We start from the raw sequence: 19,597 nt of genomic DNA, 5'->3' as shown, positions 1-19,597 counted from the left end.
CTAGCCCTCAGTCATCTCCCCCCTAATTCTCCTCTCCTATCTTCAGCACACTAACCCCGTCTCAACAACCCCAAATAGAACCCCCAACATCCCTAACAGCAACCTCAAACCCCTAAATGCCCTCCCAAGGACCGCCTCCGTCTCAAGCGACTCAAACCACACCTCCAAAGTCCTCATTTCACCCTGCCGAAAAACCCCCCTAGCAACCTCATCCGCAAACTCCCGCTGCACGGACCCCCACGCCTAACCAAAATCCACCGGCACACAGGCCCCAAAACTCTCCATCTGGACTTCCGTCTCCAACTCCATAACCCTCAAAAACATCTCCGCCAAATCATCAACATGCACAAACCCGCCATGCAACGGAACCAGCACATCAATCCCCGTAAGTCCCTGCAGAAGGATCCCGCACGAGCTAGGCATGTGGGCTGCCATCTCGGCGTCGTGGACCCGCTCGTCGCGGCCGAGTACGTACCCCGGGATTACGTGCGCGAGGGTGAAATCCGGGTTTTGGGTTTTCATGAATGTGTCTGCGTTGCTTAGGGCGATGGTTTTCGCGAGGACGTAGGTTTCGAATACATCAGGCGTGGCGGTTGTGTTTGCTGGGAGGGGGACGCGGGAGGATGCTGTTATGCTAACAGGCACTTCGGGGGCTGTTGATGGTGGTAGAGGGGACAAAGGGATGGTAGCGACGATGGACGAGGTCAAGACAATGCGTTTTATGGTGCTGAATCGCAGCGCCGAGGTGAGTAGGCTCGCTGTGCCGTCGACTGTCGGGCTCCAGACATCGCGGAGCGGGTCTGTGCCTGGGATCGGGACGGGCGAACCCGTGTGGATCACGTATGTGACGTCCTTCAGGGCTTCGTCGAATGCATTGGCGGCATTGATGTCGGGAATGAGCGCCGTGGTGAGTTGGGACTCGAACGGGCGGATGAGTGGGTGTGTGGTCACGCTTTGGACTTTGTTGGCGCTGCGGGCGGTGATGCGCACCCTGTAGTTGTTTCGGAGGAGTTCTTGCAAGACCCTGAAGCCGATGAGGCCTGTTGCGCCGGTTAGGAGGACTGGAGGGGCCATTTTGGGTTCGGTGGGTTGGGTGTGATAGTGGTTTGTGTATACTGTGTGTCGAATGGATCAAGAGGGCGGGGAATGATCACTTATTACTGTGTTGCTGCGGCTTTATACCTCTGGCGCAAGATGCATCTCTCTGAGGCCTAGAATATTGTCCCCATAAAACTCACGAGCAAGCCAATCTGGTTAAAAATTGCAGTGGAGCTGTCAGATTTTAGATGCGTACTAGTGCTGGCTTGGTGAATCCACTCCTGCGGCTGTAAACACGAAAGGCACGCCATACTTGTCTGCATGCAGTTAACCGGCTGCCGGAGATTGTTATGCCATGAAACAGCTAGATTAGTGTTTAATCTCGTCTGGACCACGTGCAGGACTACGGAAATTATCTATATTAGGCCGGCATCCTTGTCCCACAAACATTCTCTTCTCGACCAAACCCGACCGATAGACTCCCAGAACATCCTCCGAAGCATCAAAATGATCGGTACGAAGCGACCAGCAATCGTCATCTGCCACGGCTCATACCACACGCCTGCCCCCTATGAGCCCTTCATCGAGCAATTGGGCTTCCACGGCTACGAAGCCTACTGCCCTCAACGGCCGACCTGCGATCTCAGCAAGCTCAACGTCGGCGACACGAGCAACCCAGACTTCGACCGTCCCCCACCACCGGGCGGCTACCCGAGCGACACGGAAGACGTAAATGTCATTCTCGAGCTGCTCGACAAGCTCATCAACCAGGAAGGCAGACAGGTGCTGTTGGTGGCCCACTCCTCCGGCGGCTGGGTCGCAACCCAAGCGGCGATCCCGGAGTACCACGCACGACCATCGGAGGGCAAAACAGCCGGCATCATCGGGATCTTCTACTACGGGGCGTTTCTCGTCCCCGTCGGCGAGTCCGTGTTCAGCTACTTACAGCCCAAGGACGGGACTTTCTTCGTTCCGTCCTTCTGCCGGGCTCACGTGCGTGTTCTCACTCCGTCTTCTCTTCCCAGGCCCAGACCCACTAACGCAAAGAAACCAGAAATACGGCAAGAAGGGTCTGTTGAGTACCGCCGAAGGCGCGAAGTACATGTTCGGCCAACTCTCCCGCGAAGACGGGGAGAAATGGGCCGCGACGCTGACCGCATCACCCGTCATGACCGTAGCGCTGACGAATGACGCCTACTCGGCTCTGCCGTGCGCATATCTGGTGTTGGAGGACGATCAAAGCCTGGCGCTAGCGTACCAGGAAGCGATGCTGCAAGCGCAGAACGAGCGACTGCGGAGCGCTGGCAAGCGCGAGATCGTGGTCTACCGGGCGTCGACCGACCACTCGCCGCATCTGAGCTGGACATCAGACCTGGTCGGCACGATCGAGGAGTTCATGGGCCGGATACGAGGCTGAAGAACTGCTTGTGCAGGATGTACAGTACATACCAACCATCAGAGAGTAATGCAAAGCGCCTCCCTCCTTTTCTCGTCCCTCACCCCGCCAACCACAGCCGCATTGACCATCACCGTCACCCCCTGCTCATACTTCCCGAAGTATGCGTTGAGCGCACGCCAAACCCCAAACCCCAGCATCTTCACCAAGCCCACAACCCCTTCCGTCCCTTCCATCACCCCCTCGTAAACCCTCTGGAAAGAATCCCACCCCGCCATCGCAACCCCATACCCGCCATGTACATGCCCAAAGACATGTAACCGAGGCCTCCCCTCCAGACCCCACAACCTCCGTAGTAGCAACGGACAACCCAATCCCCCTACATCAAGATGCCCCCTCGGCGGGCCATGAGTAACCAGGATATCCGTTTCACGTGGAACATCCACCGTCCTCTCCCAGAACTCCACCTCCGTACGCATATACTGGAACGCCCAGTTTCCGTGCTTGGGCGTCCAAGGTGACCCGAACACCTTCACCCGGCGCATGCCTTTGTGGCTGTCATCACGGAACTCGAGTTCCGTTGCCGTATTTCCGAGGTAGGTGATGGATTTCCAGTCCACGGATGGAGGGTTCTTAGTGGGCTTTTGGTTGTCTAGGCAGAGTTCGTGGTTCCCTGCGATGACGATTTTGTGGCGATGGGGCTGGGCGTGTAGCCATTCGATCTGGGTGGAGAGTTCTTGGGGTGTACCGGATTGGGTGAGGTCGCCTGCGTGGATGAGGATGTCGCCGTCTGGGAGCCGGGGTTGGGTGTTGTGCGTGTCGGAGATGCAGACTATGTGGATTGGGGGGCTGTTTTTAGGGCTGTTGGGGGGTGGGAGAGCGAAGGTGCGGTGGAGGAGCTGCGCTGTGGATTTGATGGGGGAGCGGAGGAATCGCTGGAGGAAGGATTTCTGCTCGGGCCGGTTGAGGAGGGCTTCGAGACCAGAGGCGCGGCTGGATGGCATTTTATATAGATTTTGATGGTAACGAGATGGGGGGGTGGTAATTGGGAGTGTTGTTGTTGTTGGGTAAGGACACCTTAGAGGGACTACTAGAGCGGACGTGTTTAAGCTTTGTGTGGCTGAGTCATGGATTGATGCTTTGCTTTTATAGAGGATCTCTTTAAGAGGCATGTTACTTCAATGTACTGTACCACTGCATTTTTTTTCGAAAGTCATTATGTGTGTTATCCCTCTTTAGATCCTAACGAAGAATATAGCCTGAAGCTAATGCGTGCATTTGCTTGGCATAGCTGGCTTCTACGATCAGAGCAAACTAAGCGGGACTAAGATTAAGCCTCCATGCTGACTAGACCATTACTATTGAAGACAAATGCGGGGTTACCATATGAAGAATAATGTGAGCATGATTGGTGATCTCCCCGCGTGCAGCGGCTCAACGATCTGACGTGAGATGTTTAGAAGTAAGCAAATCCCGGTCTCTTACCAAGCACTATACAATAGCAATCTCGCACTGACAATCACCAATCCCAATCCTCAACCTCCTCCCTCTTCAACCCAGCAAAATATCCACCAAAATGCCACCCCCCACCCGCCTCATCCTCGACATCGAGGTCAGCGACACCCCACTAATCCGCAAAGCCCACGCCTACGCGCAGACAACCTACGACCCCTTCACCTACAACCACATAATGCGCAGCTGGCTCTTCGGCACGCTCCTCATCACCCAGCGCCTCACCCCATCACAGCAACAAACCTTCGACCACGAAGCCTTCGCCATCGCAACCCTCCTCCACGACCTCGGCTGGGCGCTCGACAACCCCCGCACCACGCCCTTAATCTCGACAGATAAGCGCTTCGAAGTCGACGGCGCAAACGCCGCCCGCGCCTTCCTCGCCCGTGAAGCCCCGGACTGGGCCCCCGTCCGCGTGCAACTCGTCTGGGATGCCATCGCCCTGCATACGACGGGTTCGATTGCTGCTCATAAGGAGCCGGAGGTTGCGTTGACGGCTGCGGGGATTCGGGTGGACTTTTGGGGGAGGGGAGATTTTGGTGCCTCGGACTCGCAGGATGGAGGTGATAGCGGGGTTAGAGGGTCCGGGGTTGGGGCTGAAGCTGGATCTGGAGCAACAGGGCGAGGAGTGACCTGGGAGGTGTATACGCGGATTGCGACGGAGTTCTCGCGGGCGGGATTTGTGGATGGAGTGAAGGAGATTATGTGTCAGCTTTGTCGGCAGAAGCCGCAGACGACATTTGATAATTTTGTGAGGGATTTTGGGGAGAAGTATCTTCGTGAGGAGGGGTTTACCTTGGAGGGAAATCGGGGGGTGGATCGGGTGGAGGGGGCGGTTGTGTTTCCTTGATCGGTGTGAGGTACTGCGGTTGGGAGATTTGCATGAGAGGGAATTGGGAGTAGATTTTTTAAAGTGCTTGTTGTAGCTTGTTGTTTGTCTTGCCGGGTGTTCTGATGGTGATCCTTGCATATATGTGTCAGGGGAGTTACAAGACTGTCTCTCGTACTACCTCTGTCGTGGCTGAACCAGCCCTAACGCATATATCAACAGAGAAAGGGGAAGTCCAAATTTGTCAACCAAGCGGCATGCCGATGCCTAATTTGATTATACCATCATGAAAGGAGACATGAATGCATTCAGAACTGATTCATGCATCGGATCAGATATGAGCCCGCTAACTATAACGCCATAGACGTACTTCGACCTGGGGCTAGCGCAGCCGGACGGCGGACGCGCCCCCACGGGCGAGCGCATTTTCGACGGGAACCGCAAGGTGCCTGCACCGGGGACGGACGAGGCGGTGCGCGCGCTGCGGCTGGTGGACGTCGACGACGGCACGGCGTTTACCTTCGCGACGGGCGCCGAGCTGGCCGACTTCAAGTACCAGCGCTACATGCAGCGGTACCTGCGCACGATCCACAGCGTCGACGAGAACGTCGGCCGCTTGCTGGCGACCCAGGACTCCGAGCCCGGCCTGGCCGACAACACCCTTGTCGTCTATACCTCCGACCAGGACTTCTTCCTGGGCGAGCACGAATGGATCGGTAAGCGCTTCATGTACGAGAGTTTCCAGATGCAGTTCCTAGTGCGCTACCCGCGCGAGATCCACCCCGGCAGCATCTGCGATGATATCGTCTGTGAATGTGGACTTTGCGCGGCTGCCCGCCCCGAGTTATATGCAGGGAAGGAGTTTTCGAGCTCTGTTGCAGGGTAGAACGCCCCCTGGTTGGCAGCAGATCGCGTATCATCGGTATTGGATGCATAATGATGTTATTCGTCGGGCGTATGCGCATTATGGCCTGCGCGACCAGCGGTATAAGCTGATCTATTGGTGCAATGAGCCGTTGGATGTCGAGGGGGCGAGGCCGGGTGGTCAGGAATATAAGGAGTGGGAGTTGTTCGACTGTCAGGAGGATCCGTTGAAGTTATTCAACTGCTATCAGGACCCGAAGCATCGTGAGGTGGTTGTACGGATGACGCAGCTCTTGGAGAAGATGGAGGAGATTGGCGATGAGCCCGAGCATAAGCTGGTGGGAGAAGACTTTTTGTATAGAGTGAGAGGCTGTGAATGCCGCTCCATCCAAGAAGAAGCGATGGCCCATTGGCTATGTTTCTTTCTTGACATGGTCCACCTAGGTAGCAATTAGAGAGCAGTGATATCCCGCAAAAACATATGCAAGTCAAAAAAGACATCTCCCCGACTGGGAGTCGAACCCAGGTCTCCCGCGCTTGTTCCCGAATGGGATTGACAAGCGGAAATCATGACCGTTAGACCATCGAGGATGTTTCTTGTTTTGATGCTTTGAACTGTGCTTTATCAACCTAAAAAACATAAAGATCAGCATAATGTCAAGGTGGTTTACTTAGTGTGGATAATACTCGACCATCACGAAGGTTCTTGTTTTCAAAGTAGGCTATTCTCAACTCCATAGTATCTCTCCCTGGAGATTTAATATTGCGATCAAGGTAGTGTTGACATTTATTCAATTTATTCGATGCTTAGACTGCCCCTTCTTACATGGCACGCTGGTGCTAATGCTCCAATCACTACATTGCACCCTAGCCGTACCATTGAATATAAGATTACCCTCCCACGATACACATTAAACAGAGTATAGAAGAACAAGTAGACCACTTTTTATCCCACAAATGGCAAGGCATCATCTCTATGTCCCGACCAAGCCAAATCAGCCCACTTCAGCATCAACAGCCCTATTGTCAGTATCACCAACCCAGAACAAGTACCACCCCAGCCCCCCCGGGCCAGCCCCGATACACTACCACAAAGCAACCTCCTAAACCCTCTGCTTCAACAAACCTCGCAGAGGCCCAGGTAAGAACCACTCGACGTATTTCCACAACATCCCCGAAGAATCAGCAGTCGGGCCCTGTACCCCGGAAGCAGCCGCCATGTAGTCACTGGCGTAGATCACATCATAGTCGTTCGAGAACCCATTGAACCGCGTCGCACTCACCACACTATACGCTATCCCCCGGATAACTCATTAGCCAGGCTCTCCTAGCATCAACACCAACAACAACCATCCAGAGGAAAGTAGGTATATACTCACCCCCCATATCCCGAAACACCAACCAATCCCCAACACCAACCTCCCCCTCCATCACCACCTCAGGCGCCACACAATCAATGCCATCACACGTAGGTCCCCATATCGAATACTGATGCGGTCCTGTCGCTCGCAGCCGCTGCCCTTCCTCGTCCCCCAACTCCCCCAGCACACCCCTAACCGCAACCGTATCCGGCACAAAAACCTCATTCTCCAACAAAACCAACATAAAGCTCCCATACACCCCATCGTTCAGGTACAACATATCGGGAAGCATGGACGGGTACGGCGTGTAATCGAGCAGCTGCCGCCGTCGCGAGATCACCTTGCAGGCCATCGTGTACAGGCTTCGGGCGAAGTACCGGCCTGGTTCGGCGATTACGCGCACCGGGGAGTCAGTGTTGGCGGGAAAGGCCTCATCCAGGGCGTACGCGAGCGGAACTGCCATCTCTTCGAAGTTGGTGTCTTGGAAGCCGCCGCCGATGTCGAGGATGTCCATTTTTGTGTTGAGGTGGTGTTGGGCGAGGTCGAAGACGTGGCGTGCTTGGTGGATTGCTTTTGTGAAGGCGAGCGGGTTGCGGGCGCCCGAGCCTGGGGTTGTTAGTGGGCTGTTTGAGGGTGGGTTTGGAGGATTGGGATTGGAGGAGGGGTTCGAAGGGAGATGATTGAGGAAGGGGCTGGGGCTTGATGAATTGGTGGGAGTTGGTGAATGTGGCAATTTGTGAATGTGAATGTGAATATGTCTATGTCGAATATGTGAATTGGGAAAACTCACCGACGTGAAAACTCACTCCCCTCACATTCAGACCCAGCTCCTTCGCCCTTCGCAGCAGTGGCTCCGCTGCTGTCAACGGCGCACCGAACTTATTCCCCAGCTGCGCCGCGGCGGTGTCGTCTTGCGCGTAGATCCGGAGGAGCAGCTGCATATCAGGAGCGTGTGCTTTCATCTTGTCGAGCTCGTCGATGTTGTCGAAGGTGGTGAGCGTGATGCCGTGGGCGGCCGCGACGCGGATCGCCGAGGCAGATTTACACGGGTGCGCGAAGATGATGCGCGAGGGGTCCACGCCCAGGGACAGGACCAGCTCGATCTCCGTCTGCGAGGCGCAGTCGAAGCCCAGTCCCAGGTCGGCCAGGAACCGCAGAAACCGCACGTCCGGGTTACATTTCACAGCTAACGGTTGCGGTGCTTGGTCAGCCTCTTCTGTTGCTGGGTGGGTGTATCTCTGGAGATCACACGAAATGGATGAGTGGATGTGCTGGGGGACGACACTGACCGTAGAACGGGGCTACGCTGGGCAGGGCGCGTCGCCAGCGGTTGTACAGATTTAAGGCTGGGCCTGTGTCGGCGATGAAGAACGGGCGATCGCTTTCGGTGCTGTGCGGGTCTTGGTCGAGTTTTTGGATGTGGTTTGCGATGAGATGGTCGATGAATTTCCCCGTAGAGGGGAGTTCGGTGAGAACCATGGTCAAAAGTGACGAGTAGTGTCTGATGAGGATTTTTGAAGGTTGCTGTTGAGATCGAAGGGGATTGTAAATGACTTCGCAGTCTTTTTATAATGGTTGAGGTGGGCCGGTGTTGCTCGTGGTGACTGCTATCTCCATGCTCGGGCTCACTCCCCGCCTATGTTCGGTGGTTGCCTACGTGAAAAGCCTAACCAGGTACTATGCTTGTTGCATCGTCGCCCAAGGTAACAGCTTGCATATACCTCGTGTGTGGACCGATGTAAATGGTCACGGTTCGATGATAAGTGTCTCGGAAGTTTTGGGTTTAGGGCTGTTTTAAGCTCGGCACTCTGATACAATGACTTGATGACATGTACTGATTCATATCATTTGATTCATGGTGTTTTGGGTTGTCTGACTGGTTTTGTTTTGTCAAGTCCATGTTGGCAGGAGTTTTTTTTGTTCGTGTTTGAGGTGCTGGCCGTTATTATCTAGGCCAAACAGGCTATGCTTCCAGGACTAGGACAACAGGTCAATGAATCTGAATCGACCGTGGCTATCGGGTACTGGAGCAAGGAGAAGAGATCTTCCAGTATGGCAATGGCTTACAGTGCTTCAACCAACATCAGCTCGTGTGAAAAAATGCTCTGCGTGTACGCGGCATCTGCGGGAGTTGCAATGCCAGCCCAGGGCGGCCACGTCCGTAGGGTCATTTCGACGGTACGAGGAAGTATTATCAAGGAATGATGTTTCGAAGGGTGAGCTGACAAGAACAAGGCACCTGGTACAGGCGGGCTTTTCCTATTGAGCGGTCCTGGCTCCGAGCACTTCCATCTATCATGATGGCTCATCATGCATGCATGGACTGTACTGCTACGCCACATCTTCATGTGAGCGGAGATATCTAGCAGAGTGAACGCCCACGAATAGACTGATCACGTTGTCGGCATGTGCTCGCAATATGGGCTGCTTGTCATACTTTAACGTAGCGTTGAGCAGCGTTGGAGCTGACGTCGGGTAGAAGCTGGATCTCGGGTTGTCAAGTGGTGATGCCCATTGCTTGACTCGGGCCGCATTCCTTGAACTCCTGCATGATCTGGCACCGGGTCTCCATGACTTCCTGGCGACTCTTATATCCTAATGATGTATGGTGGTGGGGTGGCCTAGTAGCTTAATATCTCATTGTTATGCTGATAGCCCTCACTCGTTGCCAGCACTGTAATACCCGGTCTCCTCGGTGCCACTATATATATTGCTCCAATGGCCAGAGCCAGAGGTTGTCAAGGACAAGGACAGATACGTGTACGGCAAACCAGAGGTACCTGAAGAGAGAAAAGTTAACGATGCCAGAATGCATCTGCTCAAATTTATCCGATCGTGTTCCAGCTTCTTTTCCGATTAGTATTTATTTTTACAGATTGAATGATCAGCATTGCTCCGATTAACTTTCACAATTCAAGGAAATAGGACAAACTTATCACCAGGCTTTCAACAAATCAGCCCGGCTAGCTCAATCGGCAGAGCGTGAGACTCTTAATCTCAAGGTTGCGGGTTCAACCCCCGCGTTGGGCTTCATTTCTTTTTTTCATCTCTTGTTCCTCCCCCTTACTATATATGCTCTAACGAGACATGATTTTTTAAACTGTCATATGACTGCATCTGACCCATGGTTTTGCCAACCTAATCGCACCATCCCTTGATTGAATCTTTACCTCATTGTTACCCTAATCTGACAACCTTCCCACACATCTCGCGTCACAAACCCCCGGCCAAGAGAAAAACAAAATACATAGGTAAGACGGTGTTTTTTTTTTTTTGGTCAGTACAACACCTATCATGGCTAATTGGTTCAATAATGGATGATCCGTATGAGTGATCGATGCGCTGAACCTGGGATATGTTGATAGCTACGATGAGTTACCAATGTGAAATTTCTGAGCGAAGAGCAGGCCCTCCCCGAGAGCGTCCAGAGGCTCATGTAAAACCATGCCTTATCCTTCATTGATTGCCCATCCTGAGTGCCCCATATCCTGCCGTTCAACAAACTGGCAAGTGGAGCCGTGGTCGATTATCACACTCGTCACGAAAACTATCATCAAGGTCTCGAAATCTCGTGCGATGTTGAGAAGAGAAACTCAACATCGCCCTTCATGATATCTCAAGACCAGAGAGTTCCTGTCTTGACTGCCGCGCACGCAAGGTGCGACGTAACCGGCATATGTCAATGATCTGTGTTTAGAAGGTCATCTTGCTCAAGGTGCTGCTAGGATAGTGTTCTCAAATGAAGGAGCTTCGTTCACGCCGTCATTCACAAAGTGGTCTGATCGTCCAAAGTGCGCATGCTCCACAGCATATTCCCCCATCTGCGCGTGTTGAAGTAACTGAACACCACAGCCGCGATGTATGATATGATGAAGTCTTCCAAATTTCCATGATCGCCACCGCGTTTGGAATTACGCCACCTAGTTGGGCCTGCTTAGCCATTCACTCCGGACAGGGATACCGTATAAGTCGCGACGCTTCAAAGACTAGGCCTCACAAGGAGCGTTCCCGTACCATCTCTTCCAGGCAATTCACAAAGCACTTATCACCTAGTTTTATTGGCCAATCAGAGATGTCAAGGCTGTCGTCAAACGGCCGTATGTCCGTGATGTCATCCCCAATTTCATTGCATATGACAAAGAAAAGCAGAGACTAAATGATCAATCGCTCAACACTTGCTGGCTGGGATTCATTGCCGGCCTCGAAGCCCTGGACCCTGACTACAAAGGAATCTTTGCGTCGGCTTCAGGCATCCGGGTTGAAAGCCGGGGCTCGCATGTTTACCGTGGTCCTCAAAGCAACGCAGAGGGTCTGTAACGCTCGGAGGTCTCCTGGAATGCGGGATACGTCTTGGAGCCAGGTTTTGCACAGGTCGAGTGATCTGGGGGCGTTCGTGCTGAGCTGAGGGATTTTCGGGGCATCATGCTTGATTTACATCAAAATCATGATGAGATTAGAGCCCAATCTTGTAGAACTGCAGATGCACTTGATGCAAGGCATATGCAGACATCTAACAATAGATGAAGAACGCCATCGCTCTTTCGCATGACCGAAGCGAGCAGGCCTCCGCATTCCTGTTATGATAAGAAGCCCCTTGATCCTTATCGGGTGCGGGGAAGCACAATTGGAAGGCGATGCCGAAATCTAGATGCTGATGGCCCCATGTTGCGATGCAAAATCCTTGCCTTGCGCGGATTGGTCTAGATTCTGCTCAATATCCCTTGATTCAGATAAATGTATATGAAGAAAATATCTTCTGTCTTCAAGTCTTGCAATTTCAGATGTCTGCCTAAACTCACTAGAGAACATTATGAAGCACGAATCAAAACATGTTGGCAGCGATGGCGCCTCTTCAACGGCAACTGACGAGAAACACCCCGATCTACATTCTACTATCTCCATCGGAGAGGACCAGCTCGACATTCCAGAGACAGAAAATGGGGATCTTCGTCGCAATTTAAGCCCTCGTCTAATCCATGTATGCCCTTTTTTGACTCCGATCCTGAACTAATAGCGGGAACGATCGTCTCACTATTATTCTGAATCCCAATAGGTAATCTCCCTCGGGTCCAGCGTCGGAAGCGGCCTGTTCATTGCGACGGGCAAAGCCCTCGCGGATGGAGGCCCAGGCAACATGTTTCTAGCCTACCTTGTGGTCTGCCTCGGCGTCTGGGCAAACTTGCAGACATTGACGGAGATGACGATCGCGTTCCCGACGTCAGGAAATTATATTGACTACGCGTATCGGTGGGTGGATCCGGCGCTGGCGTTTGGAGCAGGATTCGCGGAGTGGCTTGGTGGGTTGCTCCCAGATTATGTTCATGATTGGACTGGACTGATGGTGTCTACTAATCTAGGATGGACGTCCGTGTTTGCGTCTGAGGCCACGTTCTTGGTTATACTGGTGAATTATTGGGCGGGAGGGGTCGTGCCGGAGGCGGTTTTGCGTGAGTTTGCCCTACATTGGTGCGGGTGGGCGGTTTCTCCGATACCTCTTTCTACATGATATTTTCACCCCTGGTTTTCAACGACTATTCTTTGCTGGGTTGTTGTGTAGCTGACTCTGTGACAGTCACCATCTTCTTGGTGATCTGTCTTGCGGTGTTCCTGATGCCTACAGAATACTTCGGGTGGATTCAATACTTTGGCGCTCTGATTAAGGCATTCTTGTTTGTCTTCATCACTATCGTCTCACTTGCTATTATCGGTGGCGCAGGTTCGTCTGGATACGTACGGAATGGCAGCACATGGACCGACTTGCCCGCGTTCAAGAATAGTTTTGGGGTAATTGGCTTCCGACAGCGCTTGCTTGATACTTCTGACCCGAAATATAGGGCTTTTCAAGCGCCGCTTTACTCGCCATGTGGGCCGTGGGAGACCAGGTCTTCATCGGCGTCATGGCTGGTGAGGCTGAATCTCCACGTTACTCCATGGCACACTCGGCCAGCCTAATTCCATGGCGCGTCGCCTTATTCTACCTCGTGTCCGTCGTGCTCGTCTCATTGATTGTGCCATCCACCGACCCTCGCCTGCTGGGTGGTTCCAGCGTCGCCTCCTCGCCTTTTGTCCTTGCCGTGCAAGACGCAGGCATCAAGGTGATACCGGATCTGATCAACGCGTGCATGATTCTTGGGATTCTCGCCATTGCTCTGGAGTGTATATTCCTACCGTCGCGCATTCTCCGCACCATGTCTCTCCAGGGACTGTTGCCCCCATTGTTTGCGAGGGTCGACGACAAGGGCCGCCCGCGATGGGCCCTCGTGATCACGGCAATTGTAGCTGTGATTATGACTTATATGAGCTTGAGCGGTATGCAAACTTAGAATCACCCTTTAGCCACCTACCAACTTACCGTTGTATAGCTGGCGGCACGGAGGTCCTCAACTGGCTGATCGCCATCACCAGTGCCTCGTTCTTCACCAACTGGGCGATTATCGCCTTCACCTCCTTTCGATTCCGAGCGGCGGTCAGAGCGCAGAAGAGCCGGCTGTTCCAGGTACCTTATGCGTGGCAGTCCTCACTGTGGCCTTTGGCGCCGTTGACCAGCCTTGTCATTTCTAGCTTGCTGTTTGCTTGCGTCATCTATACGAGTATCAAGCCAGTGGTAAGTTCATTCTTTGCTTGTGAGAAATTTCGGCGGAATACGGTAGGAGCTAATCATGCCATAACACAGAACGGAGCTGGATTCTCTGCGTACAGTTTCTTTTCATCTACGATAGGAATGCTCATGATTGTGTTCTTTACCGTCGCGTACAAGGTGGTTTATCGCACCCCTTGGAGGGACCCCGCGACTGCGGATCTGGTCACCGGCCATCGGGAGCTGAGCACCGAGGAGCTGCAGATGCTGGATGCGTATTACGGACGACCGCTGTGGCGGAGAATGGGGACTTATCTTCGAGTATGGTAATTAGCACGCAGTTGGAGTTTAAAAATATGGTTATTCGATGCCATGCATCTACTTCGGTGGACCCAGCCAATCAGGTAGCAATCATACCTCAACGTCAACGGCGAGGGGGAATGTAAGCGTCGCCATCAATGCTTTCAATGCCAATAGAAGGCGTTGAATTAATCTTTCTTCGAGGTGTCAATGCATTATCGTGCAGATCAAACAGGGTATCTAGTCTCATGACAAAGAGCGACCCCGCAGTCCTTATCTCATGGAGTTGGATATCCTGAACTGGCCCTGAAGCATCTATAAGTACGCAGGAATATCGGCTCAGCGACAGATCTGCATATAAGCAAGATTTCACCGTAATTGATATGGCAATCGCACACATCCATGGCTCTCGCCCCCCTCACCAGCAGCCTGTGGCCCTACCTCGGTGCCGCCATAGCACTACTGCTGACACCAAGAATCCTCGCCAGAAGCAACCCAGACACCAAAGCCCAAGAGAAGGGGAAGAAGACTAACGAGGCCGAAGCAGCCTCTGAAATCGAGCCCCTAGAGAACTTTCAATGGGACCAAACCGAGCCCTTGGCCCTGCGCCCCTTCAAGCCGCGGTACCACATCACAATGGGCAAGTCCATACCTTCGAACCGGGGCACAACCGATCCTTCCTAACCGATATACACCAACGCAGGAGTCCAAACCTTCCCAATCTCAACCCTAATCCAAATCGAAAAACACTATTTGGAGCGTCTGCACCTCCGCAACAAGGTCCTACAAACCCAGCGCCCCTCCGTCCTAGGCGCCAGCCCGCGCTCCACGCCCGCCGTGCACGAGCTCTACACCTTCCTCCTGACTTACCTACCAAAGCGCTACCCAACCATCTTCGCGCCCCTGCCCCCCTCCCCCTCCTCTCCCTTCCCCTCCAACACAGCCGAAGGGTGTAATACAAGAGACACCCTCACAAACAAAACCATCCCAAGCACCCCACCACCAAACCCAGAAGACGCTCTCGCACTCCTAGGCCGCCACCTCGAAGAAGACTTCCTCCTGCTCCTCAACCCCCGACCCACCCCCACATAATCCCCAGACGAAAAACCCAAACAACTAACCCTAGAAGCCTTCATCGGCTGCTTCCCCAACGGCTTCCGATGTTTCGACAAATTCACCAAATCGCTTGCGGACATCCACGCGCCCGTACCGGATTATACGAGGAAGTTGCGGCCGAGTATGGATCGGTATCTTTCACGGTTATCCGTGGGAAGTCTTGTTGGGAGGGAGAATGTATGTTTCCTTTTCCCCTTTCGGTGCTCTGTTTACTGGGTTGATATGCGCTGGGGGGAAGTGCTAATTTGGGCGTCGGGACTAGTGGTCTGTTTCGGTTGCCGGGGAGTTATTTGCGCTGGATGGGATGCATCTTTACCACGGGGAGGAGGTGGAGGAGCTCGGGGCATTGGATTTTGAGAAGGTTAGTTCGACCCTGGGATTTGGTGATGGGGGAGGGCTGGGGAAGGTGGTGGTTTTAACGGTTTCTATAGGCGCAGTTGCGGTGTGAGAGGCAGGTGCTCTTCCGATTACCTGTCACAAATGCGATTGTGTTTGTCGTCCGCACGTATATGTAGTTTCTAGAAGAGATGCGGGCTGAAAGGGATGGGGCCAGGTTGGAGGGGGCGATTGCCGGTTTGAAGGAGGGGAGTTCCCCGGTTTTAATCTGTATAAGCGGGCGGCTATCTGGGGGAGGGCGGTTAGAGAGTATCTACTTGAGGGTGAATGTACGGGAGAATGAGGGAGGGCTGAGTTGTGGTGGTGGATTAGGTGATAGGTTGGACTATGTTCTGAGACTATAGCTAGGTTGGTAAGTTTTAGGTAGATGTAATCGGGTCCTGGCTTTCATTCCCTTCCACCACCCTCATGATCTCTGTCTTCTTCGTGATTCCGCGTTGTCCCCAGCTCCGAGGGACCAGATCGAAGTGCGTCGAATGCCTCGAATCGCTGTACGTACCGTCTGGCGCGGACGAAAGGGAGCGAAGACCCCAAAGTTTGCGTAGCGAAGACAACGACCCGGACATCAGCCCTAGGTTGAACTCGACCTCCATCCAGATTAGGGACATGGATGCCGAGTCTGTTCGGTTAGCGAACACTTTTCATATTTTAAGCTAGCTGAGGTGGGCTTACAGGTAAAGTTCGTCGTGTCGTTGGCGAACTTGAGCGTCGAGAACCGCACGAGTGCCGCCACACATGCCGTGAACCCTGTCAATGGTCTGTTAGACCATGGTTGCTAGAGGCAGGTTTTGCCTCACGTACCGATACATAACAGCCCGATCACCAATAGGCGCTTCTTCATGGGCATCTGCAGCTGCCAGATCGGCCTCATCGGTAGGACGAGGATGATCACATCAGCACGAACATGATGACGCCCTGCATCATGAGAATGGCATAGGATGTTTCGGTTGGGTAGCAGGAGGCGCCTGCTATCGTCTTGTCGTACGCGGCCTGCACGGGTCGACATTGGAAGACCAGCGCCAAGGTGCCTGAGAACGTAAACGCCACGATGACTCCTAGCAGACATTTGCCGACGGTATGGACGAATCGGGTCGGGAAGAGACGCATGATGAAGAGGAGAAGACTGGCTTTGACCGTGGCTGCGATGAAGAGGTAGGCGCATTGCGAGGCATATTCGAGCTAGACACGTTTAGTGACGATCGCGTATTCGATGGGAATGTGTCTGACAGTCAGAAAGACCACGAGCTGGTCGGCGGAGACTTGGTTTAAGGGTTGGCCCAGGCCGTAGTAGGTGATTGTGTATGCCAGCGCTGAAAACAAATCTACTCCGATCTTATCGAGGGATACGCAGTTAGTTTGATGGTGGTTATCGAGGGGGTTGAGCAATCACTTACCAGCGCGACGAGCACGAACCAGTCATCTAGCCCGAATTGCTTGGTCACAAACTTGCGCAGGTACAACTGTCACCCTTTAGCCGGTTGTCTTTGCGATGGGTCGCTGCCTAGGGTTGCATACCCGCAATACACAGACAAGAGTCGTGGGAATCGCCAGGGCCAGCACAACAGCCCGCACGGCGATAGTCATCTGGGAGGTGCCGCCATCACTGCGTGGGTGCAAAGGGCCCTCCATCCTCACCGTCAATTGTGGTTCGGAAGTCACTCAGTCACATCGAACAATCGCCGGGGAAAAACAGACGGAGAAGATCTGGGAACGTGGGGAGGAGTGGGCAGGGCCGCAGAAGTGCAAGGCCCTGAAGGATCGCTTGTGCCAGCGAGCAAGTGGGTCATTACTGGGTCGATTCTGAGACCTAAATCCCATTTCATTTAACTTCCCGTCTGTATCGAGTCATCGACTCTATCGAGGTGGCTTCGGGTTTTAGTTGCGGTCCGTCTGCGGTCCGGTTGGGATAGCGTCCACTTCGTGCCGTGACGATACCCACTCGCCAAGGGGCTATGCGGACGGCGGCGAGAAGCTCTGATAAAATCTGTGCGGCCGCTCCGCGTGAGTGCTTCGAGTCCAATCTGCAGAAATCCTCGGAGTTTTTCCAATTCCGCCACAATGAGTCCCTCCGCAGCTGTGATCCTCAATGTCGCTCAACTGGATGCCGCGCGCCATGCCCAGCTTGACGCTCTCTTGTCGGCATACTCGGCCCTCACTGAGGCTGAAAAAGCCCAGCAACGCGACTCATATGTAACTGAAGCATTTACCCTATGCTTCTCTAGCCATAGCGTGGCCCCGGGGGCCAGCGGGTACGAGACCCAGCGTCAGATGCCTTGGTATGTGCACCACGCCCGATGATGGTTACCTATTCCCGATCGGCCACTCATGTCTCAGGTCCACCAATTGCTGGCTTCAGCCTCGAGTGATCGTCTCTCCATCATCAGCGCCGCAGGTTGCGACTGCCCTTGCTTTGTGTCGATTCTTCCACGTGAAGTTCTCCATCCGCGGTGGGGGCCGACTGCAGATCCCTGGGTTCACCAGCAATGAGGGCGGCGTGGTCATTTCACTGAGCAACTTCAATCAGGTCGAGCTGTCAGGCGATAAGACAGTTGCCAAGATTGGCGTGGGATTGCGATGGCTCGAAGTCTACAGGAATCTGGAGGCTCACAATCTGGTGGTTGCTGGAGGCCGAGTCCCGGATGTTGGTGTGCCTGGTTTACTGCTTGGTGGTGGAATATCCTTTCAGAACAGCCAGTATGGCTTGGGTGCTATGAACGTGTGCAACTATGAGGTACAGCCTCCGTCTTCCTCTCTCTCGATGTGCTGTTGGCTCTGACAGTCGCAGGTTGTTCTCGCCGACTCACAGGTTGTCAACGCCAATGCGTTAGAGAACAGCGACCTCTTTTGGGCGCTGAAAGGAGGTGGTCCCAACTATGGTGCGATATCTATCTTCTCAAGGCATGCTCAAATCTTCTAACATTGGTCCCAGGCATCGTCACCCGGATGGACATGGTGACTATCCCCAACCAGATCTGGGCGGAGGTTCAGATCTACCCGCCCACGGCCAGCGCGCAGCTGCTTGACGCGCTGATGCAATATCATCAAGCTATCGAGACCGACAACAAGGCGACGCTGATCTGGAACGCCACCAACGAATTCATCCTCCTCGTCTTCGTGTACTGCGCCCCGGTTGAACGCCCCGCGGTCTTCGAGCCCTTCTACAACATTCCGTCTGCAGCGACGTTTGTCCCTGCCGGCGTGCGGTCGGTGTATGACTTGGTCCAGGCCGTCGCGTCGGTCAACGAAGCCGAGCCAACTCTGTAACTTCCCACCTTTTTATTCTACTTTCCGTCATTGCGAAGAGAATACATACTGTAGCAGCGCATACTAACTTAACCCGTGTCACCAGCCACGAATTCCGAACCATGTCCAGCCGACCGAGCCTGGAAGTGTATCGCGCAGTCGAGAAAGCCCACGCAGAGCAGGCAGCGCTACTGAAAGACGTCGAGGGGCTGACCCTGACGACCGTCATCCAGCCCATGTCCTCACTCGCGATGCAGGTCAGCGCCAATAGTCCCCTGGGCCTGGAGCCAGTCGGGCAGCAATGTAAGTGTTGTCGCCGTTTTCTTTTCCGTTTCAGCCTGGCTAAGACATGGAAAAGGGTTCCTGGCGCGAGCCGATTGGAAGAACGTCAAAGACCAAGAGCGAGTGCGGCAAGCGATCAGCTCGATTGTGGATGCAGCGGAAACATCGGCCAGGGAACAGGGGGTGTATCTCCCGTACAAGTACTCCAACTATGCCTCACGCGATCAGGATCCGCTGTCGAGTTATGGGGCCGAGAATGTGCGCCGGCTGGGGGAGATAGCCCGGAAGTATGATTCGGATGCGGTGTTTCAGGTGCTGCAGAATGGGGGGTGGTTGCTTAGCAAGGGGGGATGGAAGGTGGATGCGCGTGATGCATAAATTGCACGATGGGAGATTGGGGCGCCCTGCCCTAAGCTATAGCCCTACTTGTCCTCCCCATGGTGCAATACCTCTACTATCGAACACCACGCAGACCGATAACTGACTGCTCACGACGCATGAATGACACACGCCTTGTCCTCACTCCTTCATTCCTCATATAAACAAATCATGCAAGAAAGTCAAAGTGGCGTCCTCTGTCAGCAATGACTTCATTACCCCTTGAACCAACCATGACATCACCTCCATCCTCCTCCCGCAGAACCATACAAGAAGTAAAAACCAGCCTCCTCACCCTCAACCTC

General features: G+C 53.7%; 9 protein-coding genes and 2 non-coding genes across 11 annotated transcripts; 6 read left to right on the top strand and 5 right to left on the bottom strand.

Annotated features, from left to right (window-relative positions):
* Positions 1–58: 58 nt before the first annotated feature.
* Positions 59–1,137, bottom strand: BO97DRAFT_6664 (NAD(P)-binding protein). Its single transcript, XM_025700977.1, has one exon. It carries the CDS (start codon positions 1,072–1,074, stop codon positions 244–246), a length of 831 nt encoding a protein of 276 aa, XP_025556622.1. The 5' UTR covers positions 1,075–1,137; the 3' UTR covers positions 59–243.
* A 372-nt stretch (positions 1,138–1,509) lies between these two features.
* Positions 1,510–2,522, top strand: BO97DRAFT_359272 (alpha/beta hydrolase). The gene is made up of 2 exons (XM_025692312.1): positions 1,510–2,031; positions 2,093–2,522. The coding sequence occupies exons 1-2, from the start codon at positions 1,546–1,548 to the stop codon at positions 2,453–2,455; spliced, it is 849 nt and encodes a 282-aa protein (XP_025556621.1). The 5' UTR covers positions 1,510–1,545; the 3' UTR covers positions 2,456–2,522.
* Positions 2,494–3,492, bottom strand: BO97DRAFT_447876 (metallophosphatase domain-containing protein; the record flags this gene model as incomplete). Its single annotated transcript, XM_025698812.1, has 1 exon — positions 2,494–3,492. Exon 1 carries the CDS (start codon positions 3,436–3,438, stop codon positions 2,494–2,496), a length of 945 nt encoding a protein of 314 aa, XP_025556620.1. The 5' UTR covers positions 3,439–3,492.
* A 438-nt stretch (positions 3,493–3,930) lies between these two features.
* On the top strand, positions 3,931–4,796 carry BO97DRAFT_380866 (uncharacterized protein; the record flags this gene model as incomplete). Its single annotated transcript, XM_025693225.1, has 2 exons — positions 3,931–4,485; positions 4,561–4,796. Exons 1-2 carry the CDS (start codon positions 4,011–4,013, stop codon positions 4,794–4,796), a joined length of 711 nt encoding a protein of 236 aa, XP_025556619.1. The 5' UTR covers positions 3,931–4,010.
* Positions 4,797–6,140: 1,344 nt separating this feature from the next.
* On the bottom strand, positions 6,141–6,230 carry BO97DRAFT_t9. Its single transcript has one exon. It is a non-coding gene; the product is annotated as a tRNA-Asp (tRNA).
* Positions 6,231–6,742: 512 nt separating this feature from the next.
* On the bottom strand, positions 6,743–8,479 carry BO97DRAFT_333527 (type III PLP-dependent enzyme; the record flags this gene model as incomplete). The annotated part of the gene is made up of 4 exons (XM_025691364.1): positions 6,743–6,933; positions 7,019–7,606; positions 7,791–8,186; positions 8,290–8,479. 4 exons carry the CDS (start codon positions 8,477–8,479, stop codon positions 6,743–6,745), a joined length of 1,365 nt encoding a protein of 454 aa, XP_025556618.1.
* Positions 8,480–9,957: 1,478 nt separating this feature from the next.
* On the top strand, positions 9,958–10,030 carry BO97DRAFT_t15. The gene has a single exon. It is a non-coding gene; the product is annotated as a tRNA-Lys (tRNA).
* Positions 10,031–11,810: 1,780 nt separating this feature from the next.
* On the top strand, positions 11,811–13,907 carry BO97DRAFT_334351 (proline-specific permease; the record flags this gene model as incomplete). The annotated part of the gene is made up of 7 exons (XM_025691396.1): positions 11,811–11,978; positions 12,054–12,297; positions 12,358–12,447; positions 12,573–12,784; positions 12,835–13,309; positions 13,363–13,608; positions 13,681–13,907. 7 exons carry the CDS (start codon positions 11,811–11,813, stop codon positions 13,905–13,907), a joined length of 1,662 nt encoding a protein of 553 aa, XP_025556617.1.
* Positions 13,908–14,279: 372 nt separating this feature from the next.
* On the top strand, positions 14,280–15,508 carry BO97DRAFT_419700 (heme-dependent oxidative N-demethylase family protein; the record flags this gene model as incomplete). Its single annotated transcript, XM_025696584.1, has 5 exons — positions 14,280–14,521; positions 14,581–14,714; positions 15,007–15,170; positions 15,256–15,354; positions 15,425–15,508. 5 exons carry the CDS (start codon positions 14,280–14,282, stop codon positions 15,506–15,508), a joined length of 723 nt encoding a protein of 240 aa, XP_025556616.1.
* A 240-nt stretch (positions 15,509–15,748) lies between these two features.
* On the bottom strand, positions 15,749–17,018 carry BO97DRAFT_447869 (uncharacterized protein; the record flags this gene model as incomplete). Its single annotated transcript, XM_025698811.1, has 7 exons — positions 15,749–16,008; positions 16,062–16,136; positions 16,191–16,255; positions 16,294–16,568; positions 16,617–16,721; positions 16,784–16,849; positions 16,905–17,018. 7 exons carry the CDS (start codon positions 17,016–17,018, stop codon positions 15,749–15,751), a joined length of 960 nt encoding a protein of 319 aa, XP_025556615.1.
* A 429-nt stretch (positions 17,019–17,447) lies between these two features.
* BO97DRAFT_447862 (FAD-binding oxidoreductase) lies at positions 17,448–19,551 on the top strand (the record flags this gene model as incomplete). Its single annotated transcript, XM_025698810.1, has 6 exons — positions 17,448–17,665; positions 17,724–18,120; positions 18,175–18,265; positions 18,319–18,649; positions 18,739–18,935; positions 18,991–19,551. The coding sequence occupies 6 exons, from the start codon at positions 17,448–17,450 to the stop codon at positions 19,290–19,292; spliced, it is 1,536 nt and encodes a 511-aa protein (XP_025556614.1). The 3' UTR covers positions 19,293–19,551.
* Positions 19,552–19,597: the final 46 nt, after the last annotated feature.

This window comes from Aspergillus homomorphus (genome assembly GCF_003184865.1).
Source record: "Aspergillus homomorphus CBS 101889 unplaced genomic scaffold BO97scaffold_1, whole genome shotgun sequence".
In the NCBI taxonomy this organism is placed as follows: domain Eukaryota; kingdom Fungi; phylum Ascomycota; class Eurotiomycetes; order Eurotiales; family Aspergillaceae; genus Aspergillus; species Aspergillus homomorphus.
The sequence above is the reverse complement of the archived record's forward strand: the minus strand, read 5'-3'. Positions and strand labels throughout refer to the sequence as shown.